Source organism: Phyllopteryx taeniolatus, chromosome 9 (assembly GCF_024500385.1).
Source record: "Phyllopteryx taeniolatus isolate TA_2022b chromosome 9, UOR_Ptae_1.2, whole genome shotgun sequence".
In the NCBI taxonomy this organism is placed as follows: Eukaryota; Metazoa; Chordata; class Actinopteri; order Syngnathiformes; family Syngnathidae; genus Phyllopteryx; species Phyllopteryx taeniolatus.
The window spans coordinates 25,109,618-25,130,441 of record NC_084510.1 but is presented as its reverse complement, the minus strand read 5'-3'; the positions used below and the strand labels follow the sequence as shown (position 1 = coordinate 25,130,441).

General features: G+C 37.7%; 2 protein-coding genes across 5 annotated transcripts in view; both read right to left on the bottom strand.

Moving 5' to 3' along the window:
* Window positions 1-958: 958 nt before the first annotated feature.
* On the bottom strand, window positions 959-13,398 carry inka2 (inka box actin regulator 2). 2 transcript variants are annotated; one of them, XM_061784934.1, is made up of 2 exons: window positions 13,292-13,398; window positions 959-4,781 (listed from the first exon to the last, which is right to left on the bottom strand). In XM_061784934.1, exons 1-2 carry the CDS (start codon window positions 13,343-13,345, stop codon window positions 3,660-3,662), a joined length of 1,176 nt encoding a protein of 391 aa, XP_061640918.1. In that variant the 5' UTR covers window positions 13,346-13,398; the 3' UTR covers window positions 959-3,659. The 2 variants fall into 2 exon arrangements, with proteins under 2 accessions (XP_061640918.1, XP_061640919.1); XM_061784935.1 differs by lacking the exon at window positions 13,292-13,398 and adding an exon at window positions 6,805-6,844.
* A 2,906-nt stretch (window positions 13,399-16,304) lies between these two features.
* The window catches only part of LOC133484039 (potassium voltage-gated channel subfamily D member 3-like), a 54,454-nt gene continuing 49,934 nt past the window's right edge, over window positions 16,305-20,824 (bottom strand). The window contains exons 5-7 of one of the 3 annotated variants that reach the window (XM_061786099.1): window positions 18,883-18,975; window positions 18,560-18,795; window positions 16,305-18,023 (exon numbers count right to left, since the gene is read on the bottom strand). In XM_061786099.1, coding sequence (XP_061642083.1) covers window positions 17,810-18,023; window positions 18,560-18,795; window positions 18,883-18,975 — 543 coding nt within the window. In that variant the 3' untranslated portion in view covers window positions 16,305-17,809. Of the gene's footprint in view, window positions 18,024-18,559; window positions 18,976-20,824 lie in introns of all 3 variants that reach the window. The other 2 variants (XM_061786098.1, XM_061786100.1) reach the window with 2 other exon arrangements.

Here is a 20,824-nt window from a genome sequence, read left to right as displayed (position 1 = left end):
ACAACACGTGGAAACCTTTTTGCCACATTCGGTACAATCTAACACCCGAAGGACATCCGTTTACAACGAGCATCATGTCAATATTCTCAGTATGGTGCATTATAAGAACATTATATATATATATTTAATCATATTTCTTGAAAAAAAAATGTCTTGATTTAAATTATTAGATTATTGTCCTATTATTGTTGTTTAGGTTTTATTTTATGAAAATTTGTTTTGTTTAATTTTTATTGTATTATTCCCATTTATTCATTTGTTATTAGTATTTGATTCATAATTTAATTTGATTCTATCAGTTTATTTGTATTCAATGCATAACATTTGATGAGTTTATTTGTATTTTAGTTTTTACTTTGTTTCATTTTATTATTTATTCCCATAAAATAATAGTACCTCCTTTGTAATGTATTTTATATTTTTTACAATAAACATTTGCTAAAAATGTTATTGTTTAGAGAACATTATCGTAATTTGTTTATATGATTTTTTTATTGGATGCAGTAAATTACAATAATTGTTTTGTATTTTAATATCTATTTCTCCAAATTTTAATTTTTTAAATTTCATTCAGAAAATTATAGAAAATGATACATAATTTATTTTATAATTCTATCTCATTCATATTATATTTTATCACATACATACTCATATACAGTAGACGATTTGTCATGTATTTTATGCTTTTATTTAATTTGATTTACATTTTATCACATCCACATTCATATGTAGCAGTGGATTTTAATGTGTTTTTATTTGATTTGATTTAATACAGAACATTCTAGTCGTTGATTGTTTTTTTTGTTTCATTTTCTATTTAGTTCATATCTTTATTTTGCTTGATTTTATTTTAGATTTTTACATGACATCAGATCAAAAAGTACATTTTCCTACTAATTTATTTATAATGCAAAGTTACCACACTAAAACAAAAAACGAGTGATGCGCAAAACTGCTCTCTGTTTCTTAAAGCAAATTTATTGTATACAAAGAGTCAAGTGACAAGTCTACAAAACACGACACACTTTGATCACTTCATTAAAAACAAAAAACAATGGTGAGAATTCCCAATTTGGGAGCAAACAAACCAATAAAATGACATCTGCATAGTGTGAGTGAGGTCGTATTGCAAAATGTGTATGTGACCTGCATCCTGAGACTGCAACATATGGATCAACTGGCCAAGAGGCTGCATAAGACCTAAAGTCTAATCCCTGCTGGCCCCTTCGCTATTGGTCAATTAGGAAACAAAAAAACCTTACAATAAATGACATTTATAAGATTGTCCTTGCATTCTACCAGTGGTCCAAGTGTAATATGTGTAAGATCAAGACACTTCAGACTTTTTATATATATGTCCAGTCTTGTCCTGATAGCAGATGGCAGTCAGTGGTGGGCCGTGCCATGCTCACCCCCTTCCACTGTGCCAGCAGCCCATGTGGACTGACAGTTGACTCAGTGTGTGCCACACAGCACAGTCATTAAGAATATGTGACATGACAGCTGGCAAAAAGAAAACACCACAAGAAATGTAACTGAAGTGAACTAGTCATGCACTTGATTGCTTTCACGTCCTGCTGGGGCAAAGATGATGCAATGATGCAACGGTCCAAAAATGGATGGAGCACTCAGCATCCTGGTTGCGTTCCCGGCCTTATGTCACAAAGGTCATATTAGCATTCCCAGGCGTTTTAAGGTTTTCACATCCCACGTAGTTCAAATGAGTAAAAAAAAAAAAAAAAAAAAAAAAAAAAAAAAAAAAGAGTAGCGCCCGACCGAATTTTGAGGCTGATGCCGATTCCTATATTTGGCAAAATTCCCGCCAATTAATTTAAAGAATATATATATTTTTTTGGTCCCTTAATGCCTACAACAATAAAGATATGAATTATAGGCAGAAGATTAAACAGTTTTACAATACTTTAGCAACTGTTCTTTAGCATTTGTTTAACTTTAAAACAGAGAGAAAAATCGGCCGATTTTACTTTTGCCAATTTTGGCCAATTTTTTTTTATGTTTAACTGTCATTATCTTTGTCTTGTGTTGTAATGTGTTAATGTGTAAATCCATCTGATTTGAAAAGGACGAATATTAATTAATCAGTCGATTAATCAGTCGAGCCCCGCTTGAGTTTATTTCACATGAGTTGAATTTGTTCCGTGACCAAGCTCAAAACTCACTTTACTCATATAACAAATCAATTTTCTCCATTGAAATGATAATTATGCTGCATTTTACAAGATGGAGAACGTACTCCAGCTTCGTCCCACATTCCAAAAACATGCACTTTCGGGTCCATTGAAGAATTGTCCATAGGTGAATGTGAGTACAAGTGGTTGTTTGTCTTTACTGCATGTGCTCTGCAATTGGCTGGCCACTTGCGCCCCACCTCTTGGGCAATAGCCAGCTAGGTTAGGCTCAAGTTACCATTGACTCTCATTAGCGCCGTAGAAAATGAGTGGATGGCTTGTCAAAACCGGAACCATGCATGTACTTTATTCTGTAACTTTGATGGATGTGACACATCACATATGGCCTTCATCTAATCACCTTCAGAATTCTCCTTTTCTGAACAGTTTTTTGCTCTTTCCCATTGACTTGGTGAAGCAACTGCTATTAGAACCTTCGTTGGTTACCACAGAGGCAGTCTGTTGCTTCCTGCCTCTGAATCAGACAGAATGTTTAAAGGAGACATCGTGGGTAAAACGGACTGTTTAAAAGGTTGTATACAAATATTTGGTCTCTGAAGTGCCTACGCGCCAATCAGGGGTGATATTAAACAACCGAGTAGATCTTCTGCTATCAGCCTTTTTCCGAAAATGTGTCTGCCCATCATATGGCTAGCTATGATGGGCAAATATCCACAGCCACTTTCAAGCCAAGGCCGGACTACACTGTCTGAAACAGTATCATGCAGAGGCCCTCTCATGCAGAAATACCCCCATTCGCCACAGGAGTGACATGTCAAAGTCAAACGTTAAGCAGCATTGAGTTGCGTCGGATGCACAGATTGGGGTTAACTTCTGCTAAGTGGCACATACTTGATTGCTTGGTGAAGTTGTAGACGCAGTGGCGGTGGAGTGGTACTAGTGTTTGATCAGGTGTCTCAAAATAATTGTATTATCTATATAGGAGCTTGCTTCTTTACCCAACCCTCTGGTAACTTTAGACAAATGTGCCATTGGCCCAGCAGTGTATGCGGCTGAATATACTGTTGCTCACTTGCACGAGAGAGGACTTGCCCTTAAAAACAGGCTAACGTGTTCTTAAAACACCCAGGAGGGTTTGAAATTGTTTTGAAAAAATCGTTTAAATTAGAGTTGCCAAAGCATCTTGGAAACTGAAAGAATGTTCAAGTGTGCGTATAGTGACAACATACTATATATGAAACACAAACCTCTGCGACCCAAGAGTGTCGTGTCTGGTAAAAATCTTTAAAGTACCGTCTTCTGAGATAGAGCCAGTCAGACAGCCAGAAATAAATGACAACATGTCGATTGTACAAAAGACACTGCCAAAAGAGGTTGAAGGTTTTCTGATTGTCAGACAAAACCTGATCACCAGGACCGCGAGTGTGACGTTCATGTTTTGGATAACAGTCGTTCATTCAGCTAGCACCTGCTGCCGGTCCAATGTGGTGCGAGTCTGTTGGCCCGCCATCAGACCCACACAGCTGTGTTGTAGTCAAACAAGGGCTGCATTTTCCGCAGTCTACCCTCCGGTGGTCTCCGGTCCAAGTATACCCCCGCAAACGGCTTCTCGTGGAACTGCTGGAAGTGGTTTTGGCTACTCGGATGCATTTCTGGCCGCCCTTTATTCTGCTGTCCGTTGGCCCAGAAAGGCAGGTAGAAGCTGCCTTTCGAGCTTTTTGGAGCCGCTTTTTTGGGCCTCCTGACCAGGACGCCCTCGGAGAGCTCCGGTGCCATCCAGCCGGGCCTCTCTTTGAGCAGTTTGTCCCGGTCTGGCCGGACTCCTCGGAGGAACTTCTTGAAGATGTTGGTCGTGAGTGAGAACTTCCTGCAGATCTCCTGCGATCGGCTGAGGCGCAGTGGGTGAGCCGGTGTGTCTGGTCTGTCGCCGCCCCCATCCGCTGCACTCGCCTCCCTTTTCTCCTCCTCCTCCCCTGTTTCTTCCAGTTCCACCTCGGGCAAGTTCAGCCAGTTGCCTACGAGGTCGGCGAAGACGTTGTCGCCCAGGACTAAGGGTTGGCGATTGCGGCAGCGGTTCATGAGCGACGACGTCCAGTCGCCGGCATCGTCCGTGCTGTCCTGGGAATAGCCGTTGTCCAGGGAAGGACCTTCTCTGGAGAGGCTGTAGAGGATGCCCGGCAGATCCACCGGTTGGTTACGCTTGGGAGGCTGCATGTAGGGCTCGGGCGGAGGGTTCCCTACTGTGGGTCCGCAGAAATCAACCTGCGGTGCCGCATAGCCTGACCATCTCCGCGGTATGGCCTCCAGGTCTCCTTCCTCGCTTCTCTCCATCTCCAGACTGGAACTAGATGAAGAGAGGGTCCCTTCGCTGTATCTGCTTTGTGAGATCTCCGTAGATGGCTCTGGACTTGGGCTGGGGTCGTTGGACAAGCACAACCTGGGATCTGCTTCCGAAAAACTCATGAACGTTGTGTCAGAAGCTGTCGCGTCCTGCAGATATGTCCGTCCTGGAGCTGTCAGGTTGAGGTTGTCTAGAGCGGTCTGGACCTGAAGGAGCTTGAGTTCCTGGAGGGCTCCCATCATGGAATTCATCTGAGCATGGAGGCCATCTCCTGCTTCCTTCATGGACACCTGGAGAGTGACGAGAGTGATGACAATCAGAACATGTCCGCTTCAGCTTCACGGTGTCCAAATCTGGACCGACCAGCTGTTCCTCTTTTTAATCCAATTACAACAGCATGAATTGACAGAATGAAACATGACAGGAGGTCTACAGGCTGTTTTGGATGGACGTGCACGTTGACCCATATGGCTCGCATTCAAAACATGACAGCTGCAAAACAGACCAGCTTTCCCCTTCACTCTCATTCAGTCTTTACTTCCCAAAACCGGTACAATACTGTATGCTACCATCTTTGCACTCATGTACTTTATGCTGCACCCACAAATCTCTCACACCATAAATAAATATACTCAACCTGGCGCACGAGCATCACATTGCACTACTTCAGGGCCATTACATATACTATAGACTATACACATATACTATAGACTATACTGTTGCACAGTACATTACACAGGAAAATATATATACAAGTAAATATCTAAAAAAATATTTAAAATTGAGTATTATTTATTGATTTAACATGATTTTAAAAGTAATGTTGTATTTAAGAATAATAAAAACATTTATGTAATAATTTAACAGTATTTAAAGTTTGATTTTTTTAAATACTTTTTATTTAATAATTACAAAGGATTTAAAATTTAATGGAGAATTATGAACACAAATATTTATTTGATGAATTAACATGATTCAAAAAGTAATGTTACATTTTATTTTTATTCAAAAAAGTAATGTTTTCATGAATAAAACAATAATTAAATCTTTGTTAAAATCAATATTTTATGTTGAATTACTTATTATTGCATTTATAGCATTTCATTTTTTTAAATGTGTATTTATTTATTTACCATTATTTAGTTCTATTACATTTTATCCCCCAAAAATGATTTATTTGAAAGATATTTGTATATACTTGGGTCTTCGTACGTGCAATATAAATAAATACATATATTTAAAAAATATGTATATATAATAAATGAGATTTTACTGCATAGCAAGTGTATTATTATTATTGTTATTGTTGTTGTTGTTGTTGCTACTGCTGCTGCTGGTGGTGGTATTGCTATTTGTACGATCCAGTGTAGTTATGAGATCGAGGCATCATGTTATCCCAAATAAAGTGCATGAAGAAAGTTCCTAGCATCCAACTTATGTAAAATGTGCTTGCTAAAAAATGTAATCAGGACAGTCAAGGTTGTTTTTCACGCCCTTTTTTTTTTGTCTGCTGCTGCAATCATACTCTTCTCATCTTCCTCCTACTCCTCCTCTTTGCTTTCGCTTCTCATCTGTTCTCGAGGCTGAGTCATGTGACCTAACATCTTCTCTGGAACGCACACAGACAGACGAAAAGCCCCGGTGGCCAAGTTCTGAATCATTTGCCCTCCCTGACCCACTTTGTGAATCACTGACATCATGTTTTGTCTTCACCCAAGAACATTTGCACGCATTTCATGGATACTGTACATACGTAGCACGCCATACACAAGCATGCATGAACTTGAATAACTTAGCTTACCCAACTACTTAATAACGCTAACAAACCATCCATCTATCCATCCATTTTCTGTACCGCTTATCCTCACATAGCCAATCCCAGCTATTTTCGGCCGAGAGGCGGGGTACACCCTGAACTGGTCGCCAGCCTCTCGCAGCACTAACAAACCAAAATGGCCGATTTCCTTTTCCAATTTTAGGCATGGGTCTTTCAGACTTTTTAATGCATCCAGTTACAATTGACATTTCCTCCCAATTTCATATTGATCGGAGAAACTGGTGCCTGGGGCAAATTTTTCTCAAACTTTCCAGGGGACGCAACAGCGTGACTTTTGAGGGATCATGTTCAAGACCCCTAAAATAGATACATTTCCCCCAAGATATGCACACTTGCCAAAATTGGTGAACTTTCGGGCATGCTGAGACCCCAAAAGGTGAATCATTTGTCATAATAATAATGAACAGCAATTGCAATAATTCTAATAATAAACAAACAAAATAACAATAAAACATCATTCAAAGTGATCCTCTTACCTTCTATGAAGTCAGACCGTCACTGTCATGTCACAAATGCACCAACCTAACTGCCCCTCAAGTGTACGGATGGATATATGTAGCGGTCTCGCATGGGGGCAACCAATCAGAGTTGCAAGTCTCGACTCATCCCCAAACTGTGTAAGGGGGGGGGGGGTCACAATGAGACGAGAGGCTGCCAGTGAGAGTCAGTGGGGTGGGATTGCGGGGGTCCTCGGCCATATGCTTAGATGTCGATGAGAGTCCACGGCTTCAATTATAAATGGTTACATATGGAAGATCGTAACAACACCAGACTGTGATATATGACTGTGGTGCCCCCCCCCCCCATGTGTAAGACAACCTATAAGCCCCGTGAGAGGAAGACATGTTGCACAATGTTTGTAATCTCAGGAAAAAACACAAATGTGATGCAAAAGGAGATGGCTTCATGTTTCTAAATTAAATTGTGGCCATGAGAAAATACCTAATGGCAAAAAAAAACAAAAACGGTTTCAACAAAATAATTTAATACATTAAAAAAAATTAAAAACTAAAAAAGATATGAAAATCTAATGTCAAAATATTTATTGAAAATGTAGTAATCCTTTAAGCATCAGGTGGAAAAATAAAAGTGCATTTCAAAATGTAAAATGTCTTTTTTTTTAAAAAGAAATGAACACTGAATTGAAATGTCATTCAATTAAAAAGTGTAAAAATTGTTAAACTCTATTAAATGATAACAGTTATTGAACAATCCACATTCTATAAAGTTTAGTAAAATTTAATAGAAAATTCTTATTATTTTTTTAAAGTAAAAAAATGTAATGAAATTCATCAAATAAAAAACAAAATAATACAATGTTATAAACATTTTAAATAATAATAGCATCAAATAAAAAAATAAAAACACATTTAAATAGATTGTATTATTTTATACAATTTGTGTTTTTAAAAGAGGATTTTTTAATTGAAATGTAATTATTTGATTTACTTGTCACCTTCACAAAAATATGGATACAATATAGTAAACATTTAATAATGTAAAATTCTTAATAAAAAATACTATAAATTACAAATGTAAAAATAAAAATAAATACAGTAAATTTAATAACTGAATGAATAAAATCATCAAAATAATCAAAAATTTATTAAACATTTGTTTAAAAATATATAATTTACAGACATTTAAATGGAAAAAGACTATTTTGAAATGCATATTGCTAAATACAGTATAATCACAAAAAGTCACAATGACTTTATGTTTGAAAGTTGTTTTGTCTAATGACACACATTTATCTCCAAAATATGGGAAATAAATCTTAAAAATGTCATTACTATTTTTTTTTCCCCCTATATCTAATATTCTGATCATCGTGCTAATGTGCGGTTAATATCATGCACCGTGAACTTGTAACCTTTGGCGGCGTGTGTTCAGCGCATCAAAGCAGGCGTGATTGAATCGTCGCAGATATTTTAGAAGGTCAACACAGACTTTTTTTGTGTTTTTCAAAGGTGACGTTAATAATTTATACTCCAGCACAAAGTCAAGCCCCATTATTGCTCATGTTAGCTGACTCGCGACTCAAGCGAGTGGCCCAAATATGTCAGCTTCAACCTTTGGCCGCCTGGCACTTATTTGCTTTAAAAAGACTTGAAAGTGAAGCGCACGTTTTGGACAGCTCTTTTAAAAGGCGCCAACAGCCTGAGAAGCTCGTTAGGAAACATCCGTCCGCTCCGATTTTAAAGGCGGTGGTGAAACTGAAGCCGTGGGGAACCGATTTACTGCCCTGGTGCACTTTTTGCATCATCAGTCTGCTCCTGTGATGTTCAGACGAGATGAAACGTGCTCGTGTGTAGTCTTGGCCGTGTTTCAATAAAGTTTAGACTGTTTGAATACCTAAAATAGTGACTGCTGATTTCAGAGCCCCACTGATGCACGGAGAGTAATTTGTATTATAGTAGTAATTAATAATTCAATATTGGAGTGGAGTATATAAAAAGTCTACACATCCCTGTTCAAATGTTTTTGTTGTTTTTGTTTTTTCCACCATTAATGTGATCGAGAAGCTGTTAAACTCAATTTAAAAAAAAATCTTTTTTGAGAGGGGAACTAAAATTAAATGACTGAGATATTTTGGTTGCACAAGTGTACACAACCTCCTTCTTATAAGTGGGGATGTGGCTGGGTTCAGAATTAACCAATCACATTCAAATGCATTTTAAATGGGAGTCAGCATCTGATTAATCCCAAATAAAGTTCAGCAAAAAAAAAAATAAAAAAAAAAATTCTTTTTTATTTCCCTTTAAAGAATTAAAATGACTACAATACAAAAATAAAAAAATAAAAAAATTACATATTGTTGTGGCTCTGTCCGGACTGCTCAGGACAACATCATCAAATAGATGAATGGCTTTATGTAGTTTCAGTTAGTTATGTTGAGTTAGCTTCTTTTTTTTTTTTTTTTTTTTTTTTTTTTTTTTTTTTTACTAGACTCAACTAGTTTAATTCAGTGAACTTCTTTTTGCACTTGAATGACAGTTAAGAATGTTTTTTTTTTATTATTATTACGTTGGCCATGGTTTGACTCTGTGACAGATTACAGTGGTGTCTTGAGATACGAGGTTAATTCGTTGCTTGACCACACTCGTAACTTAAAACACTCGGATCTCAGATCATCTTTCTGCATTAAAATGAATGGAAATACCATTAATCCATTCAAGCCCCCCCGAAAATTACATTTTTGAAATTAGTTTTTTTTTTTCATGAGTAAAATACTTCCCAAAAACATACAGTAATTACATAATTAAATAGAATGTAAAGAATTAAACAGTTTTGGCTTTACTTCAATGGACATTGTGCTGCTCCTTCTGATGTTAATGCCTCGGCCATCTGGGGGCAGGCATAGAGACTCACACGAAGAAGAATTTCACTACTGACTCGTTTGTGTTTAAGTATCAGTTCCCATACAACACAGCGACACCGATGCTATTTGTTAGCCGCTCCAGGGTGGTTTGCATTGTTTGTTAGCAATAAGCTAAATGGCTTTGTCTAAAGCAAAGAAATATACGTGTAATTTTCTTTGCTTTATGTTTGACAGTAATCTTCAATTGGTGGCGAAAATAAACAGCTTGAAGCCTCATTTTTGGAGAATTGTTGACTATCTGCCAAACCGCTGCTGGTTGTGAAACGAGTTGATACATTTGTGTGCGATTGATTGTTGATTGATGTGTTGGCATCTCAGTCACTTTGCTCTTGTTTTAAGAAGTTAACAGTGCACACACACTTTCACCGCTTACATGTCCAAACGTGTCCACCGTGAATGGAGAGAGCCAGTCAAATACGTTGAGTTCTTCTACTCTATAATTACATGACGAATACTTGTATATTAAAAAAAAACACGCACACAAACACACACACGAGCGCCTCTTCTGTAGCTCTAACATGCGAGGCTTGTTGTTTGTTTGGTGGGTCGGGATGGGGGCTTTATAAAATGGAGGTTATCGGACCCCTTCCTGCCTCTCCAGCCGGCTCATTAAAAATGAATGGTACTGTGTGTGTGTGTGTGTGTGTGTGTGTCAAGGCCATAGAGGGTCTCTCTATATGGAGCGAGGTCAACGTCACCAGGCTAATAAAAGCGGGAAAGCAAATAACAAGCAACGGTTGAAGGCTTCGTGGTGACGTCCATTCAGATAAACATGAAAATAAGCTTTCGGAGCTTGATAAACACTGAGCAGCATGACATTTGGTAGGCGGGGTCTATCATGAGTAGACCCACCAAAAAGTCTCAAGACGCCAATGCTGTAAAACACACAGGAAGTCGGCCATGTTGGTTTGAAGCCAACATTTTTGGGTCGTTTTCAGGGCTCCTCCGAAGATGAACTTGTCCAAGAGATTCTTTTAAAGAATCAAAAAAACAAACAAAAAAAAAAAAACACCTTCACTGTGATCACGTCAAAGGCTCAGACGACTTGTGCGCCCCAACGCAGGTGTGAAGCACACTTTTACACCACATGACTCACAAACGCGTCTCAGTGACGGTCTGGCAATCTGTCTGACTGACTGAGTCACGACGTCTTTTATTTTGACGACCGACTCAAGCATTCTTCACTCACGCTGTGACGTCAACGCTAACCCTTGAAGCGCTTACGCTGCATGTTCTGATCGTTGTTGTGCCACTTAAATCCTGTAGGGGGCGCTACGTCTTGCATAAATCCTGTGATGTGCATTGTATTTTCATTGATTCATTAAATACAGTTTTTTATTTTACGATATTTAACCGCTGTGTTAATGTTGAAATTATGCCTCAAGTTACAGTGGCTTACAATGATATTAAATATACTTATTAGGAATACAACTTGTTTTGGATGAACACTCGGGCTTACTACGCTACTGTATTTAAATGTTGTTTATAATTTTTTGGGGGTGATACTTAAGTGTAGAAAGTTTAAGAGCCGCTGCTTTCAGGGGAAACTTGATTTCACATTTAAAATGTGATTTGTATTCCTTCATGGGTATATAGTATTAAGATTTAACCTGCTTTTTTTTTTTTTTTTTTTGTTTAATGTGGCATACTAATTATAAATAGATTTTCTTTAATGCTATACATACTTTAATTCCATCTGGGAGAGACCAAAAAATGTTAAGATGTGATTTAAAATTTTATTTTGGAAGTTTTCAACCGTCGAGGGAATTTTTTGATTGTACAAAATTGTATTCCATTTTTCTAGAGCAAAAATGTAAATCCTGTGTTGTTGTGTTTTTTTTTTGGTCATTTTATTTATCAAAGAAAATTTATGAGGAATAGCTTATATGCATACAAATCGTCATGCCTCAATGGGAAATTCCAATGGGAAGAATTTTGTGAAATTTAGTCTACCAATTGCTGAGGATATTCACTATTTGTTACACCGCTATGATGTCACACTATTTACTGTATGTCGCTTATCCTTCCTTCACACGCAGCGTTGAGCTTCACTGAACTGTAATGGCAACGTCCACTGCCCAAGTTGACACTCGAAGGGGTCGGCAGCACCAGCGCAGCTTGTAAGTTCAAGAGGTCAAAAGCGGGAGCGTGACCGGACAGACCCACAGAGACGGACACCGAAGCCGCCTTGCTGCCCCCGTCACCCGGCAAAGTCTTCCCACTTTCATAAGGTGTCTGCTTTTAAGGTGTCGCCTCGTGGTCCTGTCTGGGTGTCACATTGTCACAGGACATCTACTTTGTGCCCGGACCAATGAGCAAGCTTTTCCTTTGTCAGAGCAAGAACCCTGCTGTAGGTAAGTGAGCCTACCCCAGCTGACGTTTTGGTGAGAGAAGCGGGATCCACCCAGAGAACCGGAAGAAAACCCACCCAAGCCAGGGTTCAAACCCGGGACCGCTCGGCCGTTACTGCCAATCGCTAAACCCTTCTTAAGTGTGCCAAATGAGTGCGTGAAGGAGCCAAACGACGAGTCGGCATGTTGTCGACTGTCCGTTGTGACGCCAGCGCTCAAGTTTGTTCCCGGCGGCGGGAAGAGCGGTAAGCTTTTCGTCCAACATAAAACGACGACGACGACAGCTCCCTAAAAACACGGGGCGGGGGAAAGATGAAATCAATGACATTAAAAATAAACTGAAACGTGTTTGAAAATCATTATCATTATATTTATCCTTATTATTATGAATAATCAATCCTACAGTGTATTTCATTGAATAAAGTACATTTATTTGATATAGAAACACATTTATATTATGCAACGTTATATAAAGATAATGGACTAAATCAACGTCTGCCCGACTAATAAATAAATCAAAATGAATACCATTAACAACTACAAATCAATCAAATAACAACAATGAATTTCCAATTATTGTAAATTACTTTCAATAATTATACATATTTATTATATATGATATAAATATGTTATTTAAAAACTGTACGCTGCATTTATTTCATATTGCATAACATATACCCATTAAAAAAATAATGGACTACTGTACTACGTCTTAATTGGTTAATTGGTCATCAACCATCAAAGTCGATTAAAAATATATATATGTTTACTTAAAAAACAAAAGTCATCAAAAGGAAAGTAGAACTCCAGAAAAATAAAATATGAATAAATATATATATGATTTTTGACATAATATCATATTTAATATATAATAATAATATATAATATTTAATATATAATACTAATATATAATATGTAATGTAATGGCAAAATATAAACACTAGACTACTACTACTAGTAATACTACTACTACTACTAAAAATAATAATAATACATGTATTCATGTATGTTTTAGGAGCAGTGTCAAGGACTCAAGTGTGGCTATTGATACACACACACACACACACACACAAATGCCATGACCCACACATTAGGTCCAATATTACATATCTGCTCGCCTGACTAAACAGGCGTGCACACATTTCTATAATTATGAATGATTAGCAATAATGCATGACTTCCACACGCACACAGGAGGGAGACGACAGAAGGAAAAAGGGCAGCACGTACCAGCTCCTGCTTCAATCTGCGCAGGCAAACATCCATGCTCTTCTTCTTGGACATCTCGTGTTGAATTTAAAAAAAAAAAAAAAAATAATAATAATAATAAAAAAAATTTAAAAAAATAAAATAAAAAAAAGAAGCAGATGTCACGCAACGAGTCGCATCGTGACTGCGGAGGACTGAGAAGATGTTTTGCTCTGCAGCAGTGGAATCCGGTGGAATCCTCGCCTCGCGTGACGCCAAACGAGTCAAACACCGAGTGACGAACCTCGTGTGTGTCCGTGGTGTGTGTTGGTGTGTGTTGTGTGCGTGCGTCCATTGAAGGGGAGCTCTCACGTTGCTCATCCAATCCCGAGCCAGCCTCGTGGGCGTGGAATTGTGTGCATATGAGTAACCATGTGCAATAAAAATAAGTAATATGACGATATGTGTCTATGCATACAGTAATATTATTTATTATGCCTCATAAGATGTAGATATTTACAGTCCTAATTCATCAGAAATAGTTCTGTTTTTAAAATAAACATTGCTATATTCTCCAAAAAGTAGTTTTTGAAAAAAATTGAACAAAAAGTCTAATAAATTGAAAAAATAATACACATTTTATATATTTATGGGCATATTACTGTAATATGATAAAGACAGGAAGTTATGCATAAAATTAAATAATCACGATTGAATATTGAAAAAGACAATCGAGTCATCTTTGTTCTTTATCTGATGCCCATAAATCATATACACTATAATCTCATATACTGTAACGGCATGAGAGCCATATTAAAAGAGACGTATAGACAAAGTATGAAACTGTAACATGAGATCTTAGCGTGATAGCGTGGAAGAAGTTCGTCCGGCCTGCAGCTGCCGTTGGTGCATGCGCTGGCTTCCGCTCAGCTGTCACAACACAAAAGGAGACAGGAAACACACACACACACACGCACGCACTCACACACACACGCGCACACAAATACAACTCGTCACGACGCTGGCGTTGACAAGAATAAATATGAGGCCAAAAAAAAACAACAACAAAAAAACGATAATTGCACTGGCAGTTCGGTGTGTTCGTGGTTAGCGCATCTGCCGTAAAGTTCGGAGGTTCGGGTTTCAAATCTCGGCTCGGTTCTTCCTCTGGACCCTCTGGTGGTTCGCAAAAACTAATCACCGTTCAGTTGTATTTAACTTTGTAGTCAAATATATTTGCAGTTCATCGTTAAAAATGTTGTTGTTTTTTTTTTTTTTGTTAAACTTTTATTCACATACAGTTTTTTTTTTTTAACTTTTATGCACATTACATTTGAATCAAATCCTTATTTTAGTACAGTTTTTATGTTTTTCTATAATTAAGCACAGTGGTAATGTTCAAATGGTGCATAATGTTACAGTGGCTTATAATATTATGAAATATGCTATTTAGGAATAAAAACAAAAAATCTAGCCCGTTTTTTTGTTGAGCACTTAGGCCTACCACGCTATTGTATTTTAATGTTGCTCATTTCGGTGCAACTTGGAGTGTGATATATATTATGACATTTTTTTTTTTTTAGGTGGTTAAAAGTTTGAGATGAACTGCTCTGATCTATCTATTGGTGTGAATGAGAGCGGTCGCTTGTCCAAATCTGGCCAGTCCAACGTGGACCCCGCTTCTCTCGCCAAAGGTCAGCTGGTATAGGCTCCAGATAAGCGTGTGCCCCGAATGTTACTTGCGGGTACATTAGCCCCATTGACAGGACACAACGTTGGGCTAATCATAAGACACCAGACAAAAGATTTAAGATGTCAAAATGCAGTAGCAATGTGGTATATGTACACTTTTATTTAGTTTGTTTTGGTCATGTGACCAGACAGAACCGATAGTAGCGTGTGAAGAGTGCATTTGAGTCATTTAAGTGCGACTACATTCGGATAGTCACGCCAGTGATGTCACTTAAATGATGCTTTGCGTGAGGGAATGACAAAATAACAGCTGCTCCTTTTTGGAAAAAAAAAAATAAATAAATAATATTTTAACCCATCGCAGGGCAAATATTGACAAACAACCACTCTCACCAATGCAAAATGTACGGTCGCTAATGAGCCTAATATGCATATTTTTGGAAAGTGGGAGAAATGTAGAGGGTTTGGGGAAAACTTAAACAATTACTTAATGACTCGCATACTTAAAGGATACACACAGTACAAGTAGAGGCAAAAATGCTACGACATTGCTATCTAGTGTTCATAACAATACATTGCACCATCATTTCTTGATTTTGTTGTAACTAATAAAGTTGAGGGGGAAAAAAAACACAGCTTCCGTTTGGCGTGGATAGTATAGTTTGTAATTCTATTAATGGTTTTTGGTTAACAATTATTATTTGTTATTTATTTTAACAATGGTATTTATACTTGAAATTTGATTTAACAATGTATCACAAATTTTTATGATTCGATTTAGTTTGTCTTTAATAATGTAATATTTTTTTCAAATCAATATTTTATGAATGAAAATAACTTATTCATTTATTATTTTCAACTTTTTCTTAATAATTGAAGACTGCTCTTTTTGAAATGTGCTAATATTTTTATTAATAATTTAATGCTGCTGTTTTTATAGTGGTAATAATTCTGACTAATTCAAAACAGCACTCGTAAAGTTTTTTTTTTTTTTTTTTACATTTATCGTATATGAACTATAAGTACATCCACACTTAATTGAGAATTTAATAATTTTTAAATGCATTTATAATTTTGAGAACTATTCAAGTTTTCAATATATTTTTTAATTGTAGTAATTCTTATACACTTTTTGAACAACAATGAATTATTTGCATCAATAATACTGTAACAATGGTTAATATTTCCACTTGCATTAATACTTTGTATTACTGATTTAATTAGTACTGTTTTTAAATGTGTTCTTTTTTTCATTAACAATTTAAAACATTATTATTTTACGTTTTGTAATAATAACAATAATAATAATAATAATAATAGTTGTGGTCCCAAGCAAAACAGAAGACAAATGTTGACAGTTGCAGCAGATTTTAATGGTCATGTGACACTTCTGTCAGAGCAAACAGGAACAGTCACACACACACGCACACGCACACACACACACACACACACGCGCACACAACCATCCAAGCCAAGACTTTTAAAGAAATGACAAACGAGCAGATTTTCATTCACTTTTCCGCATTGCCTGTGAGAAGAATAACCATTTCGATTCATATTTGTGTTACTTTGAAGCAGTTTTGTCACAATATTTCCTCCCTTTAGAGTTTTTACCATAACACAGCAATGCAACACAAATGAATCCAATGACATTGAACGAGGTCAATTGTCAAAAAAAAGGACTTTTTTTTTGTTTTTTTTTTTTGGTATGAAATTCAACTGAATTTGTGCTAAACTTTGACAAAACAAGCAAATGGGATCTGACGCAGCAGGAAATGAGTTCAACATTTTGTGGCTCAACAAGAAGTTGTTCCCACAGGAAGAAGGCCTTAATGACAATAGTCATAATGTGCTCATTAAACTGTGTCATTATTTTATATGCATATTTTTAAATACATTTGAAGCTTGTTGGAACTTCATCTTGTATAAAAATGCGATCATCATTTCAAAATTCAGTCAGAAATCACTGCCAATTTGTGTACTTTTACCCGAAAAAACTGAAACTTCCGATTTTTGTTGGCCAGCGGACACAAAAAGGGGATACAATCCCCAAATAGATGCACATTTTCTTACCTTAACATCATTTTGGACAAATCATATAATCATTTTTACATTATTTTTTTTTTGCTCCCTTAGCGGGATGATATACAGTTAGCCACTGTGATGCAAACACACGTTCCATAAAATAGAGTGAAAACAAGTATTTTGTTCACATTGCTCCCACTCGAAAGAGTGCAAAGACACTTTTTAACTTTCGGTCGACGCAAAGGCGACCCAACACTTTTTGTTCATAGAGCATATTCATTGAGTAGCTTGTTCCGCACATGCGCTGTTGAAGAAAAACACAAATGGAATGTTAAAAAAATAAAGCGACTAAAACACACTGTTTTGGCTCGAGGTTTTGACCTGAATAACTGAATACTTTTGGCGAGAGAAGTGGGGTGCCAGTCCACACGAGGTCCACCCAGTCAACCTTTTTTTTTTCGATACCACTTGTCCTCATTAGATGGAGCATATTTTGACTTTTGGCGAGAGAAGTGGAGTCCACCCCAGACTGGTTTGCTGATATAGTTTTATCAAACAAAAATGAATGTAAAATTGTGTTTTTGAATTGACACAGCGTAGAAAATGCCGTTTGTTGACAACACACACAAACAAACAAATTCAAGTTAGCACAAAGAAGACTTTTGAGACAACAAAACATTCTTTGAGCTATTTAAGTAGAGTTTGTAGAAGCTGAACAGCGCCCCCCGCTGGAGCGATATGCCAGTTGCACCGCAGTGTCTCTCCAAGGCCCCACTGTGACAAGGTCACCTGTGTCCATCCGTGTCCGTCGCGTATTTACAAAGGGCTCGCCGGCGAAAAGCGTCACAGGGCCGACATTTTGACGACGTTGGCCGAGCTGGTGGTGGTCTGGATGCTGGGGCCCGGGGAAGGGGGCGGCGGCCTGCGGTGGAGGTCATCGCCGTCGGGTGCGGTCAGGGCGGGGGGCGACGGGAGGCTGACGATGGCCGTGGTGATCCGGCCGCCTTTGCAGTTGAGCCTCCCGACGTCGTCCGCCTTCAGGTTGAGTTTTGAACGACTACAACGAAACAAACTGGATGATTTACAGTATATCACCGGTGTCAAACTGGTGGCCCGGGGGCCAGATCCGGCCCGCCACATCATTTTATGTGGCATCGCGAAAGCAAATCAAAAGTGCTCATTGTCTTCTGGTGTAATGCCATTTTTTTTGGTTACCAATCCCTCTTAGAAAAGAAATGTAATAGTTGAAAAACATGTTTTTATAGGCTTCTGATTTCAAAACTGGTTATTCATCAATGTGTTTCGTATACATTACAGTATATGAGGTTATCTTTCATTTATATGGGTTGTGTTGGAAAATTGATGTCAGAAAAAGATTTGCCCAAACTGGGTTCACAGTCGTAGCGGCCCTCCGAGGGAAGTCAAAACTACGATGTGGCCCGTGACAAAAATGAGTTTGACACCCCTGCAATATATTATTTCACGTCAACTGTTGGTGCCTTTATACAAATGTTTTGCTTTTTAACGTTATTTTTTTTTTTAATTCAACACTTTAAAGCAGCAGAAAACTGGATCGTCAGGATTGCGTTTCACCTGGCGGAATGCGACGGCCGATCAGCGCACTGGATGTGGACGGCGCTGAGCTCCTGCAAGGGGCCCTGTTGGTTGGCTCCAGGCCGCGAGGTCGTGTTCCTCTTGGCCCCGCGGCCGCAGCAGGTCGGCGTCGCGGCGTCGCGGCTGCTGACCGACGCTCTGCGGGAGGGGAAGCGCTGCATCACGGCTTCTAAATAGTTCTGCTCGTACAGCTGCTCGTCTACGAATTCGTGAGCCTGGAGGAGGGGGGAAATGCGCGTGAGAATGTTTGAAAATATGAAGAGGAGGCAGCAGAGGGCCCAAGTTGGTGGTCTTGCACCTACAGTGGTTTTCTCCAGACAGTGCAGCAGATGGTGGTGTTGGCTCTCTAAAAGACACGACGACTTGGGCAGCTTCTGCTCACCGGCATTTGCACCCTGACGCAACAAAGTCAGCAGCCGTTAAAAACTCAAACCAAGTCATGTTTATTATTATTTATTTTTTTTTGACACCTAGATTCTTTTCTCTTTTTTCAACCGAGATATTTGTCGTATACATATTTTAAAATCTAGATAATTGTCCTAATTTGACCTAGCTGCTTTATCAAGTGGTGCCTTGAGTTACAAGTTTAACTTGTTTCAAAACACAAATCATATTTCACCATTCAAATGCATGGAAATGTCATTAATCCGTTCCAGTCTCGCCAAAAAACAAAACAAAACAAAACAATACAACTGTTTGGCAAGTATTTGTGTTTTCTTTTTTTTGGACAAAAATAGCATTCTATATTGGTGCATGTTACCAAAACACACAATAACTACATAAGTGTTCAACTCGCTCAGTGCTCTGTAGCTCAGACATCAGTTTGTATCGCAAATCATCATGCTCGTGAGTCAAAGCAAAAACTCGTCCCAATGATGGCTAATATCGTAAAAAACTCGCAAGGCGGCTCACTCGTATATCTCAAGGCACCCCTGTATATTTTGAAGGGTTTAGTTTGGATTTATGGTCAGGGTTAGGGTCAAATTGGGATAAGGAATTGGTGTTAGGGTCAAGGCTGGGGTCAGCGTTAGGGTAGAGATTGGGTTCCAGCATTGTTATGGTTGTGGAATGTGTTAGATGAGGTTCAAATCGACATAATTTGATCCATTTAAGAATGGATACAACTCGAGATCCTTTTCCTTGTATCACTGTTTTGCTTTCCAAAAAAAAATCCTCCAATTGTTTTGTGCTTTCAAACTTTACTCACCCTATACATCTTTTAAAAATCTGAATGATTTTTTTTTTTTTTTTTTTGGAATTCTTTACTTTTTTCCTTCCCCAAAAGTCAATAAACTATACATTTAGATCTGGCTACATTAGCCATTATTTTATTTGTCAAAATCCTAAAACCTTTTTCTTTCATCTTTTAAAATGGAGATTCTTTTGTGTTTTTTTAGATACTTGCCCAATAAATATTGTTTTTTTTCTTGAATCGAGAAATTTTTTTTTTTTACGATATTATATTAATAGGGAACTGATGCAGGGAACGATAATAGTATATTATCGATACCTACGTATTGGTAATGGTTACGTATAGACACTAGAATATGAATTATTCTTTAATATTGCTTATTTATTGATAAATAAATAGAGATTAGAAGTAGGAAGAGTTACATTTCTATTTCTACTCGTCCTATTCCTTTTCAAACATGTAAATGATCAGGTAAATGTAAAGTACCGATTCATTACCCACGTTTGTGTTGATTGTTGTTTTCTATTTTTTTTTTTCATTTTCATAAATAAAAAAAAATTAAAAAAAATAAATAAAAATAATTAGCTATACCCCAGATGGCATTTATTTTTCTCATGTTAAATTTTGCTTCTATTATTTTTTTTTAAAAAAAACAATCTAATCTATGTTTTTGAAATATTAATCACAAAAAAAAGACACTTTGCTGTACTGGTCATCCACTTGTTGGTCTAAATTACTTCCAGTAATTATCAACAGTACTGTAAAAATGTGCTACAGAGCACTAGTGGATGCTGTCAGCAGCCTTGAAGTAAGCCATTTGCGACGCTTCTGACATCAAGAAAACAAACAACAACAACAAAAAAAGCAAGATTATGGATTACTTTTCCAAACTGGACTTCCTAAGGGTTTCAAAGAAAAGAAAGCTTCGTCTCGAGCGTTGCCAAGTAAGATGAATAACAGTTGATTTGTCTTTCAGCACGTGCGCTCAAAGGGTTCGGGCTACGGGCGATCAAACCGCAAGGATTCTCATCCACATTCCGCACACCCGTGAA

Coding starts and splice junctions, on each gene's coding strand:
- inka2 (XM_061784934.1), bottom strand. CDS start 13,345: ATGTCCAAGAAGAAGAGCATGGATGTTTGCCTGCGCAGATTGAAGCAG. Junction 4,782..13,291: donor GCAGATTGAAGCAGGAGCTG/GTACGTGCTGCC, acceptor GTCACTCTCCAG/GTGTCCATGAAGGAAGCAGG.